Source organism: Sparus aurata, chromosome 4 (genome assembly GCF_900880675.1).
Source record: "Sparus aurata chromosome 4, fSpaAur1.1, whole genome shotgun sequence".
NCBI lineage: Eukaryota > Metazoa > Chordata > Actinopteri > Spariformes > Sparidae > Sparus > Sparus aurata.
In genome coordinates, this window is record NC_044190.1 from 15,159,965 (window position 1) to 15,181,137 (window position 21,173).

Sequence of the window (21,173 nt, forward strand, 5' to 3'; positions counted from 1 at the left end):
CCCAAAAAATCAAGAGGTGAGGAGCAGATGAGAAGCAATAGCTCACATGATCGATACAGATGATCATCAGGCCATGTGATGTTAAATATTCAATATTCGTTTGAATTCATTAATTCAGCCTGCCATCCTGTTAATGTTATTATTTCTTGTTGGAAGTGAGGGGTGTTCAGTTTTACCCTATCCAATCAGAGTACCCTACCCTAAATTCAGAGGGTGTACATTCTACTTTGACGTTACATTCAGGGTGGGAAGCTCAAATGCTAGGATTATTGTTTATTGCTGTGTTCCAGGTTGCACGTCGTAAAAGTGTAGGGAATTAGACAAATAGTTTCAAGTAACCGTGGTGTCAGGCTTACAAATTTTGAAGCAATCTTGCCCCCTGTCAAAATTATTCGGTTGTTTCACAATTACAGATGTTGGAACACAGCCCAGAAACTGGCGCAGTGGCTTGGCAGCCTCCTCATCTGTAACCGCGACACCATCCCCTCCACCTTTGAGTTTGAAAATCAGGTCATGAGAATGTAATTTGAGCATCATATGGCGCGTTTTGTTGAAATGTCAAGGTGCTATGGTGGTTCAGGTGGTTTTCACCAGTTAGAGGTGTCACAACATGGAGACGGGACTTGGAAACCATTTTTTTTATTTTTTTATTCTGGTTGTGCTATCAGCGTGCCATCACACCACTGAGCAGCTTCTTTCATCAAGCTGTACATAAAAAAAAGGTTTTAATTATATGACTTTATTAACCTGGATAAATCAACCTTGCTCACAGTCATTAAGAATAACTGCAATTACTATACCGAAACAGCCATTCTTCTCACTGATGGTATTAAATTGAGATAACCAGGTTCATAACCAGTTAAAAGTTCCTCGTCGTCATTTTAAGAGGTTCCGGAATGAGGTTGGCACAATTGCTTTTACTGTCTTTAAACAAATCTGTCTGTCATCAGAGCGGAATTTGGGTGTGTAAGAAATATACGGCAAATACAAGAACATTTAGTGGTAAGGGAATACACATAAAAGAAGGCAACTAACTAATGGACAGAAATCTCTAATCCAGAGTGTTAATCATAAAGGCTAGATATTTCCATGTAGCTTCATTATTACACTAAGTAAGGCTCTCTTTCACTGATAGTAGCATGAGAAACCACAACAAAACAGACAATGAGGGATGAACCCCATCAACATGGCTGCACGACAGTTTCTAAAACTGTTAACTGAACAGTCCACTTACATTCTGTCACCTTGCACACAACTGGTAAAGTTTACTTGGAAAAAGTCCCTTCACAGAGATCCGCTGGGGAGACTGTCTGCTGCTCAGGGATTTCTGAAGCGGGCCTTCGCTGGCGTTGCTATGGTGATTAATTAGCTCATTAACAAGTACACTGCAGAGGCTGTTCTTCTTTTCCTGAGATTAAAATGTTTCCAAATGTCTGAATCACCTCCCAGATGTGCGATTCATGCAGAGAAAGGAGGTCAAGTGTTTTGCCCATTGATGGCTGTTGCCATGGGCTCGAGCAATTGCGCAAACAGTGCATTGTAGGCAAGATTAACAATGGGGATGTCATTGTCCTTCATAGTTAGCTTGCGAGGCAGCTATATCCACAAAAAATAGCAATGGGAAAAAAACCCCACATGTGTAGTTGAAACAGTAGCAGAGATTAGTTTAAAAGTTAGTCATCTTGGTCCACTTTTGTGACAGAACAGCATTATAGAAAATGTTCATATGACAACCATTTTCATGTGACATTAGAGTGGGAAGCTCAACACAGCACACGGAGGCCAGGTCTGTGTGTGTGATACACATAGGGAATTTGTCAAATTGTTTTAATATGACTGCTTCACAATTACCTACTGAAAAGATAATGGAACGTGGAAATCTGGAGGGACAGGAAAAATAATACAATACATACTTGCAAGCCAATAAGATTCCATCAGAGAACAACTTTTGCATTCAACCACTTCTTAGCAAATATTACTGTTTGATACATAGCACAATAAAAAGGCGTGAATTAATTAGAAAAAACCAACACATGTCTTGGACACATTCATAATGAAACGCAGTGGATGCAATTAAACAATATAGTTAATTAGGAAGTGGTTGGAAGCTAACATTAGCTGATGGGTAATCAAATATGGTTTTGTACCTCGAAATATGGCCTGGTGTCACTGCAGATTTTCCCTATCCATCCAAAATAAACCAACTGCAAACAAATAGCGCTGTTATGTGCAAATTGCATTTTTTGCAACTTTTCAGTATTTGGTCCAGGTCATTTTTGATATTTTGACCAATGATCACCTGAACTCTCCAACAAAAAAGCATGATTTTTTCCCAGAACATCAGGGGCACATCATATGGCTTTAACATAACCCAAAAAATCAAATGTGTACAGTGCTGTGGAAGACAATTTCCCATTGGGCACAACAAAGTTCTAAAAGTTACATTTTCCAGCGAGTGCTAGTCAAAGTTGTTCACCAAAAGTATTTATTTTTTTTGTTATTCAAAATGGAAGAAAGTTGACAGCTTGTTTTGTAGTCCCCAGGGTGCTTCAGCCTTGAGTATCTGCATGTAGAATTAGGTTGGCAAAGGCTACACCAATTGTGTCCCTAAAATCCAAACATAAGTGGGACTCGTTTCTCAGGCTGCATTCAGAGGAACCTTCGGACGGGGACGGCCTTGTCATATTTGGTCTAGAAACACAGACTTCAAAAGATGCAGCCCCCCAAATTGGGCCACACTGAATAAGTGTACAACAGCCTCAACTCAGTGAAGCAGATGCTGGAGACTCTTCATCATTATTAATTGGGTTATATCACAAGATGTGATACCCTTACCCATCTTTACACTTTATGTGCCATGGCTTGATTAGCCATGTATTTACATGAATAGGCTTAGTCACTGATAATTTGTTTATACAGCCATCGAGGGACGGCTCTCCGTCCCTTTATGTGTTTATATTACGCATAAATATGGGGGACAATATAGTCTGAGATCCCATGACTAATTCCTACTGACTGGCCTGAACGCTTGGACAGAGCCTGTTTGGAAATGCTGTCTGTGGAGTACCCTGCAGAAACATTTCAACCTTATGTAACTGCCATGAGTTCAAAGCATTTACAACCAGAAAGATTGGAGACCGCTGATTTCTCTTCAGAGCTGTAATCTCTGTATCTTTTACTCCTTCTCCCCGTTTCCTTTTATCTCTGGTGTCTATTTCCTTCTATTTGAGTTCATCAATTAATTACATGGAATGTTATTGTTTGTTTCCACCACAAACTAAATTACGTGTTGCTGCTGTGTCAGTCGGGGCTTGGAAGGAGAATCCCTTAATCTCATCTCGATCAGCCTGGGTAAATAACAGAAAATAAAAAAGAGCGTCTGCATGCCCTTGCGGACGGAAATGAGCTTCTACATTTCTTCAACTGCATTGCAATGAGCGACACCAGACTCCAAAAGCTTTCTGGCTGCCCTCTGGCGTCAAACTCAGCAGGAGGCTTTTTCCTCTTGAGGTGAATTCAGTCTTCCAAAGTACTTGTAGACATGGGTTAATATGCGTAATATTATTAGCTCATGGGAGAATGAGTAAAGGATGATGAAACATGAATGTTACAGGGGATGTGTAGAGTGGAGTGTAGAACTGTCAAATAGATGTTGAAAATCTATATAAAAAAGTCCTTCTCAAAAGCAACATCACTATACATTAATGTACACTAAAATCGATTCAAGCTTCAGTATAATCCTTCTTTAAAGAAAACTTATAATGTTCCCTGTTTTGCCTGCACAATAATTGTGTGTATCATTTGAACAATTATTTGGTTAATTATTAATCTGCCAGTTGGTTCCTTGATTAATCAATTAACTATTAAGCCATAAAATGTCAACAAATAGTGTAAGTTGCCCATCTCACACACACGCCAGGCTGACTGGTCAGCATCACTGGCACTATAGTCTGGACTTACTGTTTGTTTGGGCCGGCAAAAAATGATTTATGGTTTCATGTTGGATCCAGACAAACGTAATTGATGCAAGTGGCCTATGTTGTGTTGCTGGTCAGTTGACTGTATGTATCACAAGCTGTACTTTACTTTAAACACACCGACCCCTTCAGCTCGCCGCTGTGTCTCTCGGCTAGGCAGAGTGTCCACATTCTTGCTTGTCAGCTCTCTCTAGCCCAGATACAGTCCAGCAGCTAACTGTGGTTCCAAAGGAGGAGTGTTAGCTCATAAGAGCAACAGCCTGCTGGTCAGGAGGGACCTGAACAGCCTAAGAGGGTGGTGTGTTTACTGGGGAAACTACTGCCATGCTACCAGCCAACCAGTCACAGTCATTGTGGTCTGTGTTGCTGCAAGAGCAATTATGTTTCTGGGGATGTTTGCGTCGGGCTATTGCACAGGGCATACATCTACTCAGTGGCTATGCTGTAGGTAAACCGTAGATGCAATGCAGAAGCATAAATCAAGCTTAAGCGAGTCAACTCAATCGCAGAGCCCATCGATGAGAAAAAAAATCTTTAAAAAAATCTAAATAGCTTTTAAGCTAAGGGAATCTACGGAAGAGGATTAGGGCCACATGTGAATTTTTTTTTTTTGTTCTGACTTTAAAGTCAGAATTCTGAGAAAAAAGTCAGAATTCTGAGATTAAAGTCAGAACTCAAAACAAATTTACATGTTCAGACTTCTGACTTTAATCTCAGAATTCTGAGATTAAAGTCAGAATTCTGATTCTCAGAATTCTGACTTTTTTCTCAGAATTCTGACTTTAAAGTCAGAACTAAAAAGAAAATTCACATGTGGCCCTAATCCTCTTCCAAAGGAATCAGTGTATAAGAACAGATATGGAAATAAAAAAGCAAAGTACGTTGAGCTTGGAATATCCACGATTTCACCCATTTAGAGGGGTTTCTCCATATCTTTTTGCCTTTGCAGTACAATTTGCAACTTCTTTTCAGTCATTCTCGATTAGAAGTGGCTGCAAAAGCGAGAAGTTTGTAGTTTGTACTGTATATCTGAATTACAACTGCAGACTACCACTCTATGACGGTATGAAGAGTTAATACCTCTGACGCAGGCACAGATTATACTGTACAAGCTAGTTGGCCGTTGGCTGCAGTCTTTGCTTTGCGTTCAACTTTTTGCCCAAGACACTGGCGATGAATCAGTCCTTGAAGTCAGTTCAGTTTGTCTGGGCCTTAAGCTGACACATCATCACTGTCCAAACAAAACCATGTATCTCCGAATGTGTTGTTCCTTTAGAGTTTGAGAACATTTAAAAAAATCTCCTGCCTCTTTAAGGTACCCTGTGGTGTTTTGGACCACTAGCAGCATTCTGGAGCATTTATTTGTATGTGGGTCCGCATTTTGTTTGTCTAAAGCTCCCATCAATGGTTTCACCCTGTTCTACTGATCAACAGGTGGCTGAAATGTGCCGAGAAATGCAGCAATGTGCAAAGGCAGTAAAAAAGAAGACTGTTAGATGGATGGAGGTAAGTAGTTTTAAAAAGGCAGCTTTCCAAATGTTTCCAATGTACATGCAACACGTTCGTTAGATGTCAGGCATACACATAATATGTTTTGGTGAATGACATTGAATGTAATGATAACTTTTGTTAATTCACAGGAAAACTAGGGGAGCTTTATCTTAAGTAAACCATTTAAAACTGCGACAGATGAGCAGAAAAAAGCAATGCCACAAAGCTTTCTTTTTTAAATGTTCATTTTCTTGAGTTACAATTTTAAGCAAGAGAGTACCAACAATTGTTAACATTCAAAAGGCTCGACCCAATGAATCTTTGACATTATTGCTTAAAAATGTCTTTAAAAAATAGTTAATTCTTATGATGGTGTCTCTTGACTTTTGTGTCAGTTGACTGGTGAATAATCTACTGATCGTTTCACCTCTAAACATCAACGCATATGTGTTTAAATGGGACATTTCTAATCAAATATTACATTTCCTTCACACAATCAAATATATGAGTGTGGGTGACCTTCAACATGAACTGCCCTCTCTGTATCGATAACAAAAACTCAAATGTAGTGAGTGGCATCTAACAGCAAGAATCAGCCAGAGTTGTGTTTAATATCTACCTGGCAACAGATCCTGTCATCACATGGATGCCACACGACTCCAATTAAAATCTGCTGCAGCGAGCTTGTTTCCTACTCCTTCCCTTGGACTAGCTTGGCCAAGGGCACTGTAATATAAATCCCACAGGGTGACCTTCTCAACGAAGCTGCATGTGTCCACAGAGTTTTCTTAGATTACACTTAAACCAAGGTTGACGACTCTAGGTCTAAACTGTGATGAATCTCCCATGAGTCAGGAAACAGGGATAACGTTGTATTACTCCAGCTCTGTAATAACACAAGTATGGTATTATGATCTATAGTCTGTCAGTAATTCTTAGTTGTTTTAGATTTTAGTTTTTTTTTTAATTCTGAACAGCTCAGAGTGGAGAAAATAGGAGATTGGATACGTTTTTATGTGTGAAACTGAGTGGCAAGTTAAAACCTAGAGAACAGTTTGCACATCTGAGTGCTGTTGGTGACAGCTATGTAAAAGAGGAACTGGATATAGCTTCCAAAAGTGCCAGACTTACGCACAATCACTGTTCCTTCTAATTTACTTCCAACTGACAGTTCAATGAGGGACAGTGTCTCACAGTCTGTGCCTTCTCAAACAATGGGAGGCCATTCTGTACACCCCTGCACAAGCAAAACTGGTAATGTGAAGTAAATGTAATGTATATACAATAGAGAAAGCATCTGTTTACATTGGATCCTAGTAACAATGCTATCATTACATGATTTTGTCTGCCACCAGACACGCGGTCACCCTGGCAAAGGAGGGTAAACTGGTGATCTGTTTCTTCTACAAATCCGATTCAAACTGAATGATTGAATAAACACACCTTTTGCCCGGTGTTGATGGAAACGTTCCAGTTGTCTTTGCAACAGCGGCGCCTACAATAATGAAAAAGGCCAGAGGGGAGAAGTTGTCTGTCGCCACTTTAATTAAATCAATCTTTAGAGATTATTTCCTGAATAATCACTGAATTGATAAACAAAAAAAAAAAAATAATGAATACAAAACTAAAGACATGTGACTGGTGTTTTGCTGATTATACATTCGTTTCAGTCGGCCTCCAAAAGGTGGAAATGTGTGCATGCTTGCACTAAAAACACATAAACGCAGTGCACTATGTAGTTTTGGGGAATACATTTTAATTGGAAGAGAAAGAGACAACTTAGAGCTTGTTTATTTATTTATTTATAAATAAACTAAATAAATAGTTTTCATGACTAAATAAGTGAATAAACAAGCTGAGGGCAACACAATTTCATGCTCTTTTACTTTGTTTACATTTGGCGGACCCTGCCACCTTCCTAGCCTCAAACAGTGCTTTGTGGACCTTATTTTTCCTCTGAGAACAGCTCGTTAATTCACTCATGGAAGAATATATATTTGACTTTGTATTATTACCTCATTAATATTGTACATTTTAAAATTCCAAAAACCTCAAAGGGCTCCTGTAAGACATTCTGAAGACATTTTTCTTGCTTTGTCATTATGTGAAAACTTTTTTTACTGCATCATAAAACAGTCATGACATATCTTTTTTTAAATTTTTTTTATTGATTTTAAATGAGCTGCTAATCACTTTAGAGAGGATAAAAGCTTCCAATCTTGCATTCTGAATTGGTGTCAGGCTTTTGTTTGTTTATGTGTCCCTCTAGAAGCTATAAGTGTATGATGCGAGTTTTTTTTTTTTTTTTTTTGTCTTTTTTTTACCCCATTGCAACTCAACTGTTAGTTAGTTAGTTAGTTAGTTAGTTATTCAGGTATTGTACTCTGTACTTACAGTACCTATATACTCTAAGTGAATGTAGTTTGCTGCTCATTTCCTATTGTCCATCCAAACCATCACACCTGCATACACCCTGTGAGAGTGAGATCATTTCCTGACCATCAACGTCACCACATCTATTCCAAACTACTTTTTAGAATTTCATCATGAAACCACATGACACCGGCGTTTACAAGTTCGCACTTTGTGTTAAAACTAATTACGATTGAAAAAAAAAAAACTGTTAATGGTGTTGCGTTTCTTTCGCACAGATTTGAGGATGGAGTTCATCAGCTGCAGATTGCTCAGCGGAAACAGTGCGTGTGTCTCAACAGCTGCCGGCTCGCAGCGCACCGCCTGGCGCCCACTGCTCTCCAGGCTGATAAGTGCTCGGAAAGAGGTAGGGGATGTTCATTCAGGGGCTGATACTCGCCATATCCTCAACGACCCAGAGAGCTGTAAAGTTAAATTAAAGCAACGCCGTCCTGGTGATTTGGAGCATTAGTAACGCAGTTTACGCTACAGTTATACGCGCCCAGGTGCGAGTCGGGCGCACAACAGAAGGGTTAAGCGCACATGGGCGAACATTTGTTCTTTTAAGTAAGTGACCGAGAAATAACTGCGATAAAGTGAACCCAGCGACAGCCCAACGACGGGAAGGTGCGATGTCTAATTCTGCCCCCCACGAGGGGAACATGAGGAGGTCTTCTGGTGTGGCACGTGGAAACCGACCACCGGATTTGGAGCTGTCGCAAACCACGTTCAGCGCGCCTGAGCTGGGGACACCTGTGGACACTTTTCTTGAAAGAGACAAAATGCCTGAGGACGGGAACACCCCTATCGAGGTACCCCCCGTCCACATCCACCCGTACTTATCTCATCCCCGGATGTCTGTGCGGATGTCGGTGTACAGCACCGGGGTCCGTCCTATCCTGACGCGCGCCTACATTCAAGGACGCGTGTATAACTTTCTGGAAAGGCCGTCTGGCTGGAAGTGCTTCGTGTATCACTTCACAGTGTGAGTGTTTTTATTTTTCATAATCATCCCGATCCACTGGGTATTCAAGGGTATAATTGCAACTCTAAGATCCTAATTAAACAGGGAGTTAATTGCGCATGTAGAGCCTTGGAAGCCCTCACAACAAAGAACTGTTAATCCTGTGAATTTTAGAAAGATGCTGCCCAGATATCACAGCACTACTGGAGGTCCCCCCCAGGAACATTAAAAGGATATTTTAGTCTCGCCTCGGCAGATTAAAAAAAATACCATATAATTCATCATAGACAAGAGAATCTCAGACAAAATATGCCCTCGCAGGAGTACTAAAGGGATATTGCACAGATCATTCATGTGGGAGACTATTTTCCTGGCCGCCATTGAGCATTTAATTTCGCAGAAGTGCCTGAGTGCAGCAGCACGGCAACAGCAACACATGGAGTGAGCCTAAACCAACAAGACTTTTAAACTAATTCAACCAGACAGGGGAGGTTTTAAAAAGTTGTTCCTCCCTGACAGTATGACAGGTGTGTGAGACTACCTGTTTTTTTTATTAAAAATCAAGCTCGTAATGAACATAAAACTTTGAGTAATCCCGCGTGGGGCTGATTTTATCTGCCGCAGCTTCGATATCATGAAGATGTCACATTACGGCCCACCATCCTGAGCTGATGTGACAGTTTTGCCAGATAGCTTGAAACACTGTCTTTTCTTTTGACAAATGCTGTTACTAACAATGAAGATGTGTCTTTAAAACATTGATGATGCGCCAAAGGATACATTTCACTGTTTCTGTTTCGTGGAATAACCCACATCCATGACACTGTCAGTCCAGTACATCCAGACTGGAGCATCCAGGCCGAGGTTCAGGAATGTGGGATATGATTGTCCACCTCACCCCCATGTGTGCATGTCTGTCCCCACTTGCTGGAACTGATAGCAAGCAGCTAAACTTGGCAGTGCGCGCGTGCGTGTGTGTGTGTGTGTTGTGCGTTGCTGTAGAGGAGGTAGAGGCACTGTCTGGCACTGCTGCCACCCTGTGACCCCGCAGTGTCTGAGGGGACGCAGGGGAACGCAGCCTGTCGCAGCAGGTTAGAGTCTCAGTGACTCAAAGGGAGCCTGAGCCAACACAGTGCAACTCAAACACGCTGGAACATTACAGAGAATAAGCGCACAATGCATAGTCACAGGCAAGCGAGTGGCTGCCATGATAGAAGGAAAATTAGCGCTCAGGCGTCTACATTTCCAGTGTTGTGCTATTCGACTGCACAGCGGGCGCAAACCAGCAGGACGAGGTGCCTCAACCTGAGCTCAGGACCGCACGAAACGACGGGAAACACCACAAAGTGTTCGTCAAAAAAGGCTAAAATGTCACATTGTCAGTAAATTAAACAATAATTAAACGATTGAACTCCACTTAGGAATGAAAGAGGTCTTTTCTGAGGTTGACCTGGCTGAGTGTTTTCTTTGATACTCAGCCGTGGTGGATGTTTGTTTACTGCAACTCAGCTCCATCCAGCTCTTGTTTGTCCTGAGCTGAGATTTCCGGTTTCAGTAGGTAAAGGTCACATTAGCGTCACCTCTGAACAAAATCGCCCTTGAAAGGAAAGGATGTCTGCAGTTTCTCTGTTTGTAATAAGCAGTAAGCAGAGTGATCACAAACTGCAGTTGTCACATTTGCGCTGACGTTTGCTCTGGCTGGTTGTGAATACACACGGTCGTACTTGAACGGAGACGGCCTTCAAACATCAAGTCCACTGGAGTCAGACAAGGAACCACAATGTTGAATTCCTCTTTTTTGTGGGTTTCAGTTCAATATTTGCACGACCAAACCAAGTTGGCAGAATAAATGTCGGAATCTTACACTCCTCAAGGTTTTAACTTTCAATTTTCATGTTGTCACTGTACACTGTGCTTATGATCTGGTTAGGTTGAAGCCAAAATCACGTGGTTAGGGTTACAAAAAGATCGTGTTTTAGCGTTAAAAAAAAAAAAAAAAAAAATTCAAACTAGAAAGCAAACAGTGTACTCTCGTTTGACGGCCCTCTCGCCTAATGCCTGACTTTGTTTCCACGAAGACGGCTGCGCGTCTCCCCTCAGCCTTCTAAGATTGGATAAGAAAGTGAGATCAAACACATGCAATCTAAACCTGATATGATAAGTCATGTGGACATGTTTATATAATACGAATGAAACGTACAAGATTAATGTATGTGTTTCGCAGAAACCTAAGTATGCTGTAACATTTTGTTCTGGTGACGGACAAAGATAGCAGGAAGCTGTACACCCGGAAGGTGTTTTGAGGGCAAACAAGGGGGGACGTCACCTCTCCCGATAGCCAAATGCTGACCCAGCGACATCCTATTCAGACCAGGACCTATACCTGAGTTATTTAGAATGATGACATTTTGACAGATCATTTTATTTTTATTTATTTATTTTTTTCTCTAGCCTTTACTGCAGCCCAGGAGACTCAGGCCCAGGCCAGCACGTTTTGCAAATCACTCACGTGACGCTACTCGGCCAATCAAATCTGTGCATTGCCCTACGGAATGTGATTCAAGTCAGACACAGACGAGAGCCGGGACGGGAGGCAACGGTCGGCTGAAAGTACACAGCGAAACCAGAGCTTTTAATCAAGTGCGGGCTCTCACACTTTCAATTCTTACCACGCCAGTTCAAAATCAGTATGACTCATATCAGAGACGCAGGGAACGCTAAAAGCTGCAGTGTGAAGGGCCGCAACTAAACAGCAAAGAGCATGTTCTGAGCAAAACATACCCACTCAAATCAGAACTGAGGGCACAGGTAATGTTATATTTTTGAGTTTTTATTTCTTTTTCTCGAGGTCCTGCTGTCCTGTCTGGGGGGGTCCCCCGGTTTATTCAACCCTCAAAGACCTGCACAGCTGGCATCGGCTTAAAAAAAAGCTCTAAAATGTTGAACAACTTTTGAACCGCTGATACTGTTGATATGCTTTGAAAACAAATGTAAAGTAGAGTTTCTCAGCTTTTCACTCATCTTGTTTGGGCTCTTCGGTAAGCGTGGTTATGCCATCACTCGAAATCCCATGTAGTGTCTTCCTCTCTGCATTGGTTGTCTACTTTTGTTGTTCATGTTCAGTAGATTTTATTTTATACTGTTTTTTCTGTGTATGTATGTGTGTGTGTGTGTGTGTGTGTGTCAGTGTCCTTGGTTATGATTGAATAACCCTCTTTTAATAACACATCTCTCATCTACATGGTCAATAAATGAAATATAGGACTGCACATAATAAGCTAACATAATAAATGGCTCTAACTTGCCCGGGAAAGGTCAGATATAGACAAAATAAATCATGTAAAAGTCTGAAACATCCACATCCACGTACATCTTTTAAAATGAGACTAAACTTATTATGGTTCCCATTTAAAAAAACACACTTTGACAGCCATTTTTTCTTTTTTCAATCTTGTAAATTCTTCCATTCTCAGACAAAGCAAATGAAAATGTGAGACTTTAAACGAGACAGACTGACTCAAATGATGTATGGCACTTGGTGCGGACAGTAGAGGAGAGTCAAGCACCCCAAACACTGTTCCAGGCCTGTTTACACCCTTAAAACTGAAGTAGGCTCCGTTTGGGAGTGTATCGTGGTGCATTCATACAAATCTCCCTCGGTGCTGGAACACAACCAGCTGTTTGTTGTAAGAGCATATTGTTGTGATGGCTCACCATCCTGCAGGTTTTCGGGGTCAGCTCAGTACCTTGTTTTGAACGTGTTTGAGTGGGAGCAAAGCAGTTAAGAACAAGCGTGGCCTTATCACTGACCCAGAACTGGAACGTCAGAGGGACCCAAGGCCTTATCAGAGGCTCCCTTGTGTTTGCGTGTTTGCACATGCATATGTTTGTCAGTCTGTGTGTGTGTGTGTGAGTGTGTGTGTGTGTGTGGGGTGAGACAGTATGCCTCCAGGTACGGGAGTAAAAAGAAAGCACTTGCTCCAATCTCCGGACAGAAAGAGGTGTATATATCGAACTTTATACAATTAATAAAGCATGTGTCTGGCGCTCCAGCTGCCCGTCTGTCTGCAACGCGCTGCAGTCTACAAGTAAATGCAGCATTTCAGTCAGCGTGCAGTTGCCCCGCATGCTGGTAATAGATGAGTCCTCCAGCAGAGATAAGAGAAAACTCAAATTTTTTTTTTTTAACTGAACCAGATATTCTGTCAAATTGTATCAAGCCGGAAGATTTCAATTCAGGCACAATGCTTCAGGATTCAATAGGCAGAGACTTGAGTGCATACATTGTTATTCTTCTCAATTTGAGCGGTTTGCACTCTGGCCTGTATTTCAGTAATTGGGGAAAAAAGCATCCGAGCTTTTATCTTTCCCTCTCTCTAGCCATAGCTCAGATTCTTAATGGAGCACAGAGACAAGGTCGCTCATTGTTGACCACCTTATATCTCCGAGCTGCTAACCAAAGACAAAGGCCTCTCTATTAGCTGTCCGAAATTGCACACACGGGGGGGGGGGGGGGAGGATTCAGGCCTGAAAACCTCACTTCATGTCAAACAGTATTTGATCTTTTATTAGCTTATTCTTCCAAATCTGTTTTGTGTGTCGTTGCTTTTTGGTTTGTTTACTTTTTTTGCGTGTGTCTTTTATCACTACAAGGCGCTTCGCAACGGTGATAAAAATAAGTGTGACTGTTGTTCCAAACAGGATGTTTGATGGTAACAGCCAGTGACATTCTCAGCATCATCACTGCTAACTCTTATCCTGTCCCCTGCTTTGTCTCGTTCTCAAGCTGAGGAGCGGGGGGCTCCCCTGGGGATAAGGAGGGTGGCGGGAAGACCAGGGGGTAAAATATTGAGTGAAGCGTTGAAATGTTGGAAAAATAAAGACAAACAAACTTGTATTGATGCTGTTGAGCTGACCTTTATGTCACCAAAAAAAACATCAACTTGGACCCTTGTTTATTCGCTGCTTTCCCTCGCACTGTTAATGATTGATCAAAATTGTCCCACAGGGGGGCATGAACTTTTTTTTTTTTTTTTTTTTTTACTGCTTCAGAAGCGGGGCATGACAGGGAAAGTGAAAACCATGGCTCTACACTCACTGCACAGCGCACTGTGAGTGAATCCGTCCATCAATAATAGATATGTGCAACGCTTTGAGCTTTTGTTTGAGTTCAATGGTGCCGATGTAGCCGAGCCAATGTATTATTTTGTCTGTAAGCTCAGTGGAGTTAAGGGAAGTGAAATATGATGGTGCAGTTGGTAGAGGGGGAGTGACGAGACGGATCGTCTCCGATGGATTAGAAGTGGAGCAGAAGTCTCCGCTCTGCATACTGAGTGTGTATGTTTACTGATATTTCAGACGCTCTGAAGCACAGATTCGCTGACAAATTACCACCATTAGCATACTGAAGTGTTTTGTCTGGAAAGTGCGGCGTTCGTTTGTGTCTCTTTTTGATCCTCTTTTTAACTTCCTCTGTCAAATTTCAACAGAAGATCTGGTGAATTGCACCGCATCCCCGAGAGCCATGCATGTTGTCTTGCATTGTAGCCTGCTCTTCTTAACAGACTCATCTACTAGCCATCTACACAGGTAGCAGACTGTGGACATCTCTTTGCAGGAAATGGCAAACTGCAGTCATTCCGCTGCGCTGCGTGGTCGAACTGTTAGACTCGTTACTCGCCAGTCGATCTTCCCGGAGCAATTCTCCCTCCCCTCTGTCTTTTATCTGTGTTGACGTGTGGCGTGCACGTTCAAGCCCGTGTTTGTGTGTGTGCGTGTGTGTGTGTGTGCGTGTCAGTTAGAAGGGGGGTATTTTGATTCCTGGCCCGTCTTCAATAAACTCAGACTGTAGCATGTGGCGATAAAGGCCTCCACGGCGCAAACACTGACTGGAAACTATAACTCCCTCTACACATAGTTTCCATCAAGTGTGCTCATATAGGAACAAGGCAGACAGAGTTTAGGGCTGTTTCCTGAACAAAAGTTTTAGACAGTATCAACATTGGAGTAAAAACTTCCAACCAATTCTGTATTTTCCAGGTAAGCCCATTCCAACATTGGATTTCTTCCATGTGTTTCAGTTGGACATGATTGTTCAAATATAACTTTTTTTAAAAGGATTCAGGTGGCTTCAGGTTGAAGTTACACTTGCCTTGGTAGCCTAAGGGACACTGAATAAATGTTGGCAATGTATGTTGCAACAAACCATGGACATGTTAAAACATTACACTTTCTTTATGGTCAGGTTAGGTGTAGGCACAAAAAAAACACTTTGTTAAAGTTCTGAATAAGGTCATGTTTGGCTAGAAATAGGTGTTTCAGTCACCACAAGCACGGCTGGAGATGTTACAAGGGCTCATCATAAAAACTAGGGATTGATTGATATGTTTTTTCCAGGGAAAAATATCAGTAATGATTATTTGTGTTAAAGGAGACAAATAATCCATTAATGAAATGTAAATAAGTAAGTACAATTTATTTTTCTGCTAGTTTAATACACATAAGATAAAATAGAATACATTTTGAGGCAATGTTATATACTTAATAACCCACTACACTGATTAGACAACTCAAGTTTATGCTTTACTCACGACGTGCAACCAATCAGATAGTGTTGTGGACGGGACATTGTGTGAAAGGTTTATATCCGTGACAAAGTAGCACATTTACTGTATCGGCAAAAAAATTACAGATATCGATGACTGGAAAAATATCGAGTGTCAGCCCTGATAATTGCCCAGGCAGATCATCCGTCTCTCTCTACTACAGACAGCTGCAACAGAGCCAAATTTGTGTGTTTTCTAAATTCATTTATTTTACTGGCCATTGCACAGAAACTCAGTGTCGAACTGCAGCCAGCCTCCTCGTCTGTAAGTTGAAAGTCAGGTTATAAACATGTAACGTGAACGTGATGTGATATGCATTGTAGAAATGTCTATAGGGTACGATTGATCCGACTAAACGTGAATGTTGTGGTTTTCAAAAACATAAACTATACTGTCTCCTGTAAATAATAGGCAATTATACTGGCAATGCAATTACTGGAAAACAGCTTTCCTGTGACTCCATTGCTTTTGATGGCGCCGAACATGAAAGGTTCTCCTGTCTGCTGCTTGATAAATAAAATCAGATGGTGTCATTGAATCCGTTCAAATATTCTTTCCTTGACCGACACATCTCTGCCAAACAGACGGGTGAAAAAGGGTCGAACTTCAGCTCATTGAATCAATACAGCAGCAACACAAATAAAAACAGGAGCCGAGGCTGCTCCTGGCTCGACGGGCTGAAACAGGCGTGAACAAGGTTATGAGTTTGGGGATGGCTCGTCATCAGCGATATTGCGGTCAGCCCTCCCTTCCTGTCTTCCTGCACTTTCATCAAATTAAACAGGACTTCTTCTTCCTGCTTTCATGTGCAGCTGTGAAAAGCAATCACTAAACTTCATTTGGTGTTGCGAGATGCTATATGGAGGCCTTTGTTGTCAGGAAAACTGTTTTTTTTTCTCAAGTAACAGAAACACGGTCATCAAGGGATCGCTGCTATCCTCTTTAAATGTGTCATTTCGTTTGAAGAGATTAAAACTAAAAAAAAACAAAAAAAAAACTCCAGCTTGAAGCCTTATCTCGAAGAAATAAAATCTCTCACTCTTAAGAAGGTAGAGGAGTTACAGACGTCTTATTGTTGCTCCAGTTAAAACGCATGTGACCTTGATGGGGAATAAGGAGAATGTTAAGGAGCAATTTAGCGTTTGTTGATACTGTGTGCATGTGTGTGTGTGTGTGTCATTATTTGACAAGTTTATCGCGCGCTTTGCATTCATATGGCGGAGTTCAAAAGGTTCGCAGAATTTCCTCCAGAGGGCTGTCCTTGAGTGTTTGCTCGCATTTACTCACATACACTCCCTGACAAAAATATAAAGCGATGTGATGATGTCTTAAAACTTTTTCTTTTTTTTTTTTCTTTCTGAGAAGTGGTTCAGAAGCTTAGACTCGAACGAGACACAGAAGCCGACTGAAGTTGCGCTGTGTAAATCAGAGACCGAAATGTTGGCATAAACATGAGGTGGAATGCAGAGAAGTGGCCTGAGCAGATTCTCGTTTGCATAACTTGACTGATGACAGCTTATGTATAGCTCTGATTTGAGGGAAATTATCATTTTTTTGTTAAGCGAGCGACAGCCAGTTGGACATCGTTATCCAATTAACTGCTAAGAATGTATTCGACGGAGAGAAGAATGACCAACAAGTGCAAGTGAAATAAAAATGAGACGCTTCAATCATGTGCAATTTGCTTTGTTTTCCTGCAGGTTTCTCATAGTTCTGGCATGTCTGATCCTCAGCGTTCTGTCTACCATCGAGCAGTACCAGGCCCTGGCTCATACGACGCTCTTCTGGGTGGTGAGTGTTTAAGAGTGACTCCTGGAATTAAACCTAAAAATATTGTTTTGCCCCTAAATATCATATTGGATCTACTTTTCAAAAAGCTTTTCGGTCAAAAGCTTAAAGGGATATTCCGGCGTAAGTTTAATTCATGGTCTAACACACCGTGACACCGAGTAAGACCCCCCCTCGAGAGATCAAGTTTTCCAACCGCTAGCTTATGTAGTTTTAGCACGATAACAATACACTGCAGTCTCTGCCTCCGCCATCAAAAAGCCACTCATAGCCAAAAATAATGCTCAAAACAGCACCAAACTTCAGCGACAGTACAAATAGGGTCCAAGCACATAGTTCCAGGCATCAAACATCTGCTAGCTTTGCTGGATTTCTACTGAAAAGAGAACACAACTCACCACTTTTACTGAGTGTGGTTAGAAATGCTCAATTCAGTTCTTTTCCCTGTCCGCTCTCGATAATAACTGTTATAAACTGGTAGGCAAGACACATATGAACTTTGATTGCATTTCCATGGAGTAATAACCATACATTTTCATCTTTGAGCTGCGGAACTCTACTGCACTCGGTAATCAACTTGTCAGGGCTTCCCCACGACGAGCAAGCTGCTGCAGGAGAGCGGTGAGTTGTGTTCTGTAGAATTCTGGCAAAACTAGCAGATGTTTGATGCCTAGAACTATGTGCTGGGACCCTATTTGTACTGTTGCTGAAGTTTGGCGCTGTTCTAAGCATTATTTGTGGCTATGAGTGGCTTTTTGATGGCGGTTTCTTGTTGGAGGCTTGGACTGCAGTGTATTGTTATCATGCTGTCTTTTCTGAGGTTGCTAAAACTGGGGGTGTTCTTACTCTGTGTCACAGTGTGTTAGACCATGGATTAAATTTACACCGAAATATCCCTTTAACATCACAATTTGATGATTTAAGTCCCAACTGGACCGTCCTAACCCTGAGAGTTGAGATCAGGGTTTCGGGTCAGACCGGTAAAGATTATTCTGCAGGCTTTAAGCCAACACCACAATTTGGCACATTGTCATACCGAAACGACTGGATAGCTTGATTGATAGTAATCCAAAACATGTATCATAGTTCCCAAAGCAGCTTGACCCTTGCAGTGTATGGTACCCTTGTCTTATGCTTGCAGTTTGGATGGTTTCAGGCCAGAAAACTGCCTGCATTACATACTCATTTTCAGGTACATCGTGTAGCTGATGTCCTGTGCTTGTTTATCCCAACCATCGGTCCCCGACCTCCTCTCTGTGTGGAGTTTCCACTCTTTTATCTATACTTCTCCGCCTTGCCTGGCTTTCTCATGAGGATGGGCCCCAATATAAGACAATCGGAGCCACTGCGCCACTCGATGCAGTATACAGAACGACAGTGCCTAGGGAGAGGTGGAGGTTTGGGTTGAATAGGGCTTCACACACGGGAAAGGGCTCCAGACCCTGAGCATTTCAGACAGTGCCACAAACTGTTAGAATTTGAGACTTTAGAAAGTGTACCAGATTTTTAATTTTTTTTTCACAATCATCATCATCATCATCATCATCATTATCCAGTAACAGTTTGACAATCATAGACAGGCGGGTAAAGGAACAAAATGTTAGCTTTAATAACAAACCCCGATGTCCAATTACAATATCCAAAAATCCCAAATGCAAGTTACAAAAGGCAATCGGCAAAAGAAACAAAGCCGTCAACAAAAACAAAACGAGAACGAAAGGCAAACTGAAAATGAAAAGAAGCACAAAAAAAACACAAAAAGCTAAATGATGCACAAACCAGCGAAGCACTGGGAGCACGAGGAGCAAAACAGGACGGGAGAAGCAGGACTGACGTGTGTAAACAGAACAGACGCACTGACTCAGACTCAGGGAAAACAGGCTTAAATACACTGGGACTAATTAACAAGTGTGCAGAGGTCTTCGCATAAAAAAGAGCAGGAAGGAGACAGACACAGGAAGTGGAAAGTCAGAACAAGACACATGAGGATGAATCTACAACACAACACAGAACATTACTAGCAAAACACTTTTTGTTATAGCTGCCTATCCTAACTATGAAAAAAAATCATTTGAATTAATGCAAACATTCTGTGATCAGTCATCTGATCCACACATATATATGTTGTTGTGCCTCTTTCCAGCGAGTCATGTCCATGACACATTACTATTTCATTTCAGTTCTGTAACACAGGAGCCTATAACGGATTTGTGCAATATTATATCACTGCGATATAGCTCGTGTTAATTGTGACCGCCTGAAGTTTAATGCTTTCTCTTTCTGTCGTTCGAGGGATCTGTGTGGTACTGGTACTGCGACACAACTGGTTTTAATTGGTGATCTGCTGAAGTGCTATGTCTCTTCCACACCACATTAACGAATTTCTTGAAAAAGACTTTCCTCACGGGGATAACAAAGTAGACCTAACCCAGGCACCGTGGTTATTGTTGATGCCTAATGCTCCACCGGCAGCGGGGCGGTGTCGCGAGGGCGCAGCCACTTCATGCGTGAGATCTCTGTATAACACGGACCTGCCGTTGAACTCTTCATGAGTCAGCTGTCACAGAGAATCCAGTCTCTGTTGTAGTTCAGACACTCGACTGCTGAATCGCAGAACTGTAGAGTAGCACTGGGCTTAGAAAGCTTTGTATCACGTTGCACCCCAACCCCTATTTTTCGTCTGGATGACTGTACAGCACATTTAACCATTACATTAACACTGTGATGAAACCTTCGTGTTTAAGAGCAATCTTTGGTTGTTTTTAATCAAGAGCTCAGACCAAATCCTGACCAGTGTCCCATCACAGGACCGGCACACGGGTGTCACTGTAAGCAGCAGTAATAGAAGTTACCTTGTTGAACTCCCTCCATGGGTCCGTCCCTGACCCCGATGTCTGTTACTTAGATTCTAAAACACCTGAATGTTTTATAGAGTCTGCATCACAAGGAGTCTGAGGGCTTTGCACGTCGCACACATCTGCGAAAAGTGGATGCTGTGCGTCTGGGTGAAATGCCCAGGGGCCTGGGAAAGCAGGCGCATTTGTCAAAATATATATTTTCATCCTTGAAAAATAGGCGATACTGAAAGCCTGCTGTAGTCATTACTTTTGGAACGAGCCAGCCTGATCACAAACAGGACAATAATCTGACATCGTTAGACATATTATTGGCATCGTCTGCTCCCTCTGATTGAACTAATTGTATCTCCAGCCTTCGGTTCCGTTCTGCCTCTCTAGACTCCAGCACACCAAGGTTACATGAAGTTTGATGAAGAGACATCAACTGACATGATGGCTTTCTCCCTTTGGTCTCTCTGCGAACAAGACGGCACTTCCAGGACAGTTTTTCAAGGGGTCTGCAGTGTGAACTCTCGAGTGAGTGTAGCTCCATTAGGATTCACTTTGCCTCCAGGACTGGATCTGCGGACTGCAGTGATTTTGCTGAAGTGAACTGATCTCCCTCGCACCTGCTCCAAATGCCACCAGACCAATAAGGAGGAATAAGACTTATTCGAGCGTGTGTGATTTTTTTTTTTGCTATACCCCGTCTGGTTGTGCTCATGTGGTGTGAAGCAATCAAAGGCTGAAAGACAGAAATTTGAAAGTGATTCTGGCAGCAGCTGAAGAGAAAGGAGAATTGCCTTAAAACCCCAGCCTTAAGCATCGCGGTACACTCCCAAAAAGCTTATATGGATTAGTGTAGCACTTTCACAGACAAAAAACAACTTGTGTTTCCGCATGTTAAACTGCCTCATGTTGTGATGACAGCAGGAATTTGTAAGAGTATCTGTTTTTACAGCTAATGGGTGTGTTGCTCTGTTTAGAGGAAGCATCTCACCAGTACAAAGAGGCAGCCCAGACTCCAGGGTAAAATGCTGACAGTTACCGTCTCTACAAACCACAGAGATTTTAATATTTGTATGTGTCTTAGGCTACA

The 21,173-nt window shown here is 41.9% G+C and overlaps 1 protein-coding gene across 1 annotated transcript in view; it reads left to right on the forward strand.

Moving 5' to 3' along the window:
• The first annotated feature begins 4,737 nt into the window (after positions 1–4,737).
• The window catches only part of kcnq1.1 (potassium voltage-gated channel, KQT-like subfamily, member 1.1), a 63,073-nt gene continuing 46,637 nt past the window's right edge, over positions 4,738–21,173 (forward strand). The window contains exons 1-4 of the mRNA XM_030413423.1: positions 4,738–4,854; positions 5,412–5,483; positions 8,120–8,865; positions 17,150–17,240. Coding sequence (XP_030269283.1) covers positions 8,513–8,865; positions 17,150–17,240 — 444 coding nt within the window. The 5' untranslated portion in view covers positions 4,738–4,854; positions 5,412–5,483; positions 8,120–8,512. The remainder of the gene's footprint in view (positions 4,855–5,411; positions 5,484–8,119; positions 8,866–17,149; positions 17,241–21,173) is intronic.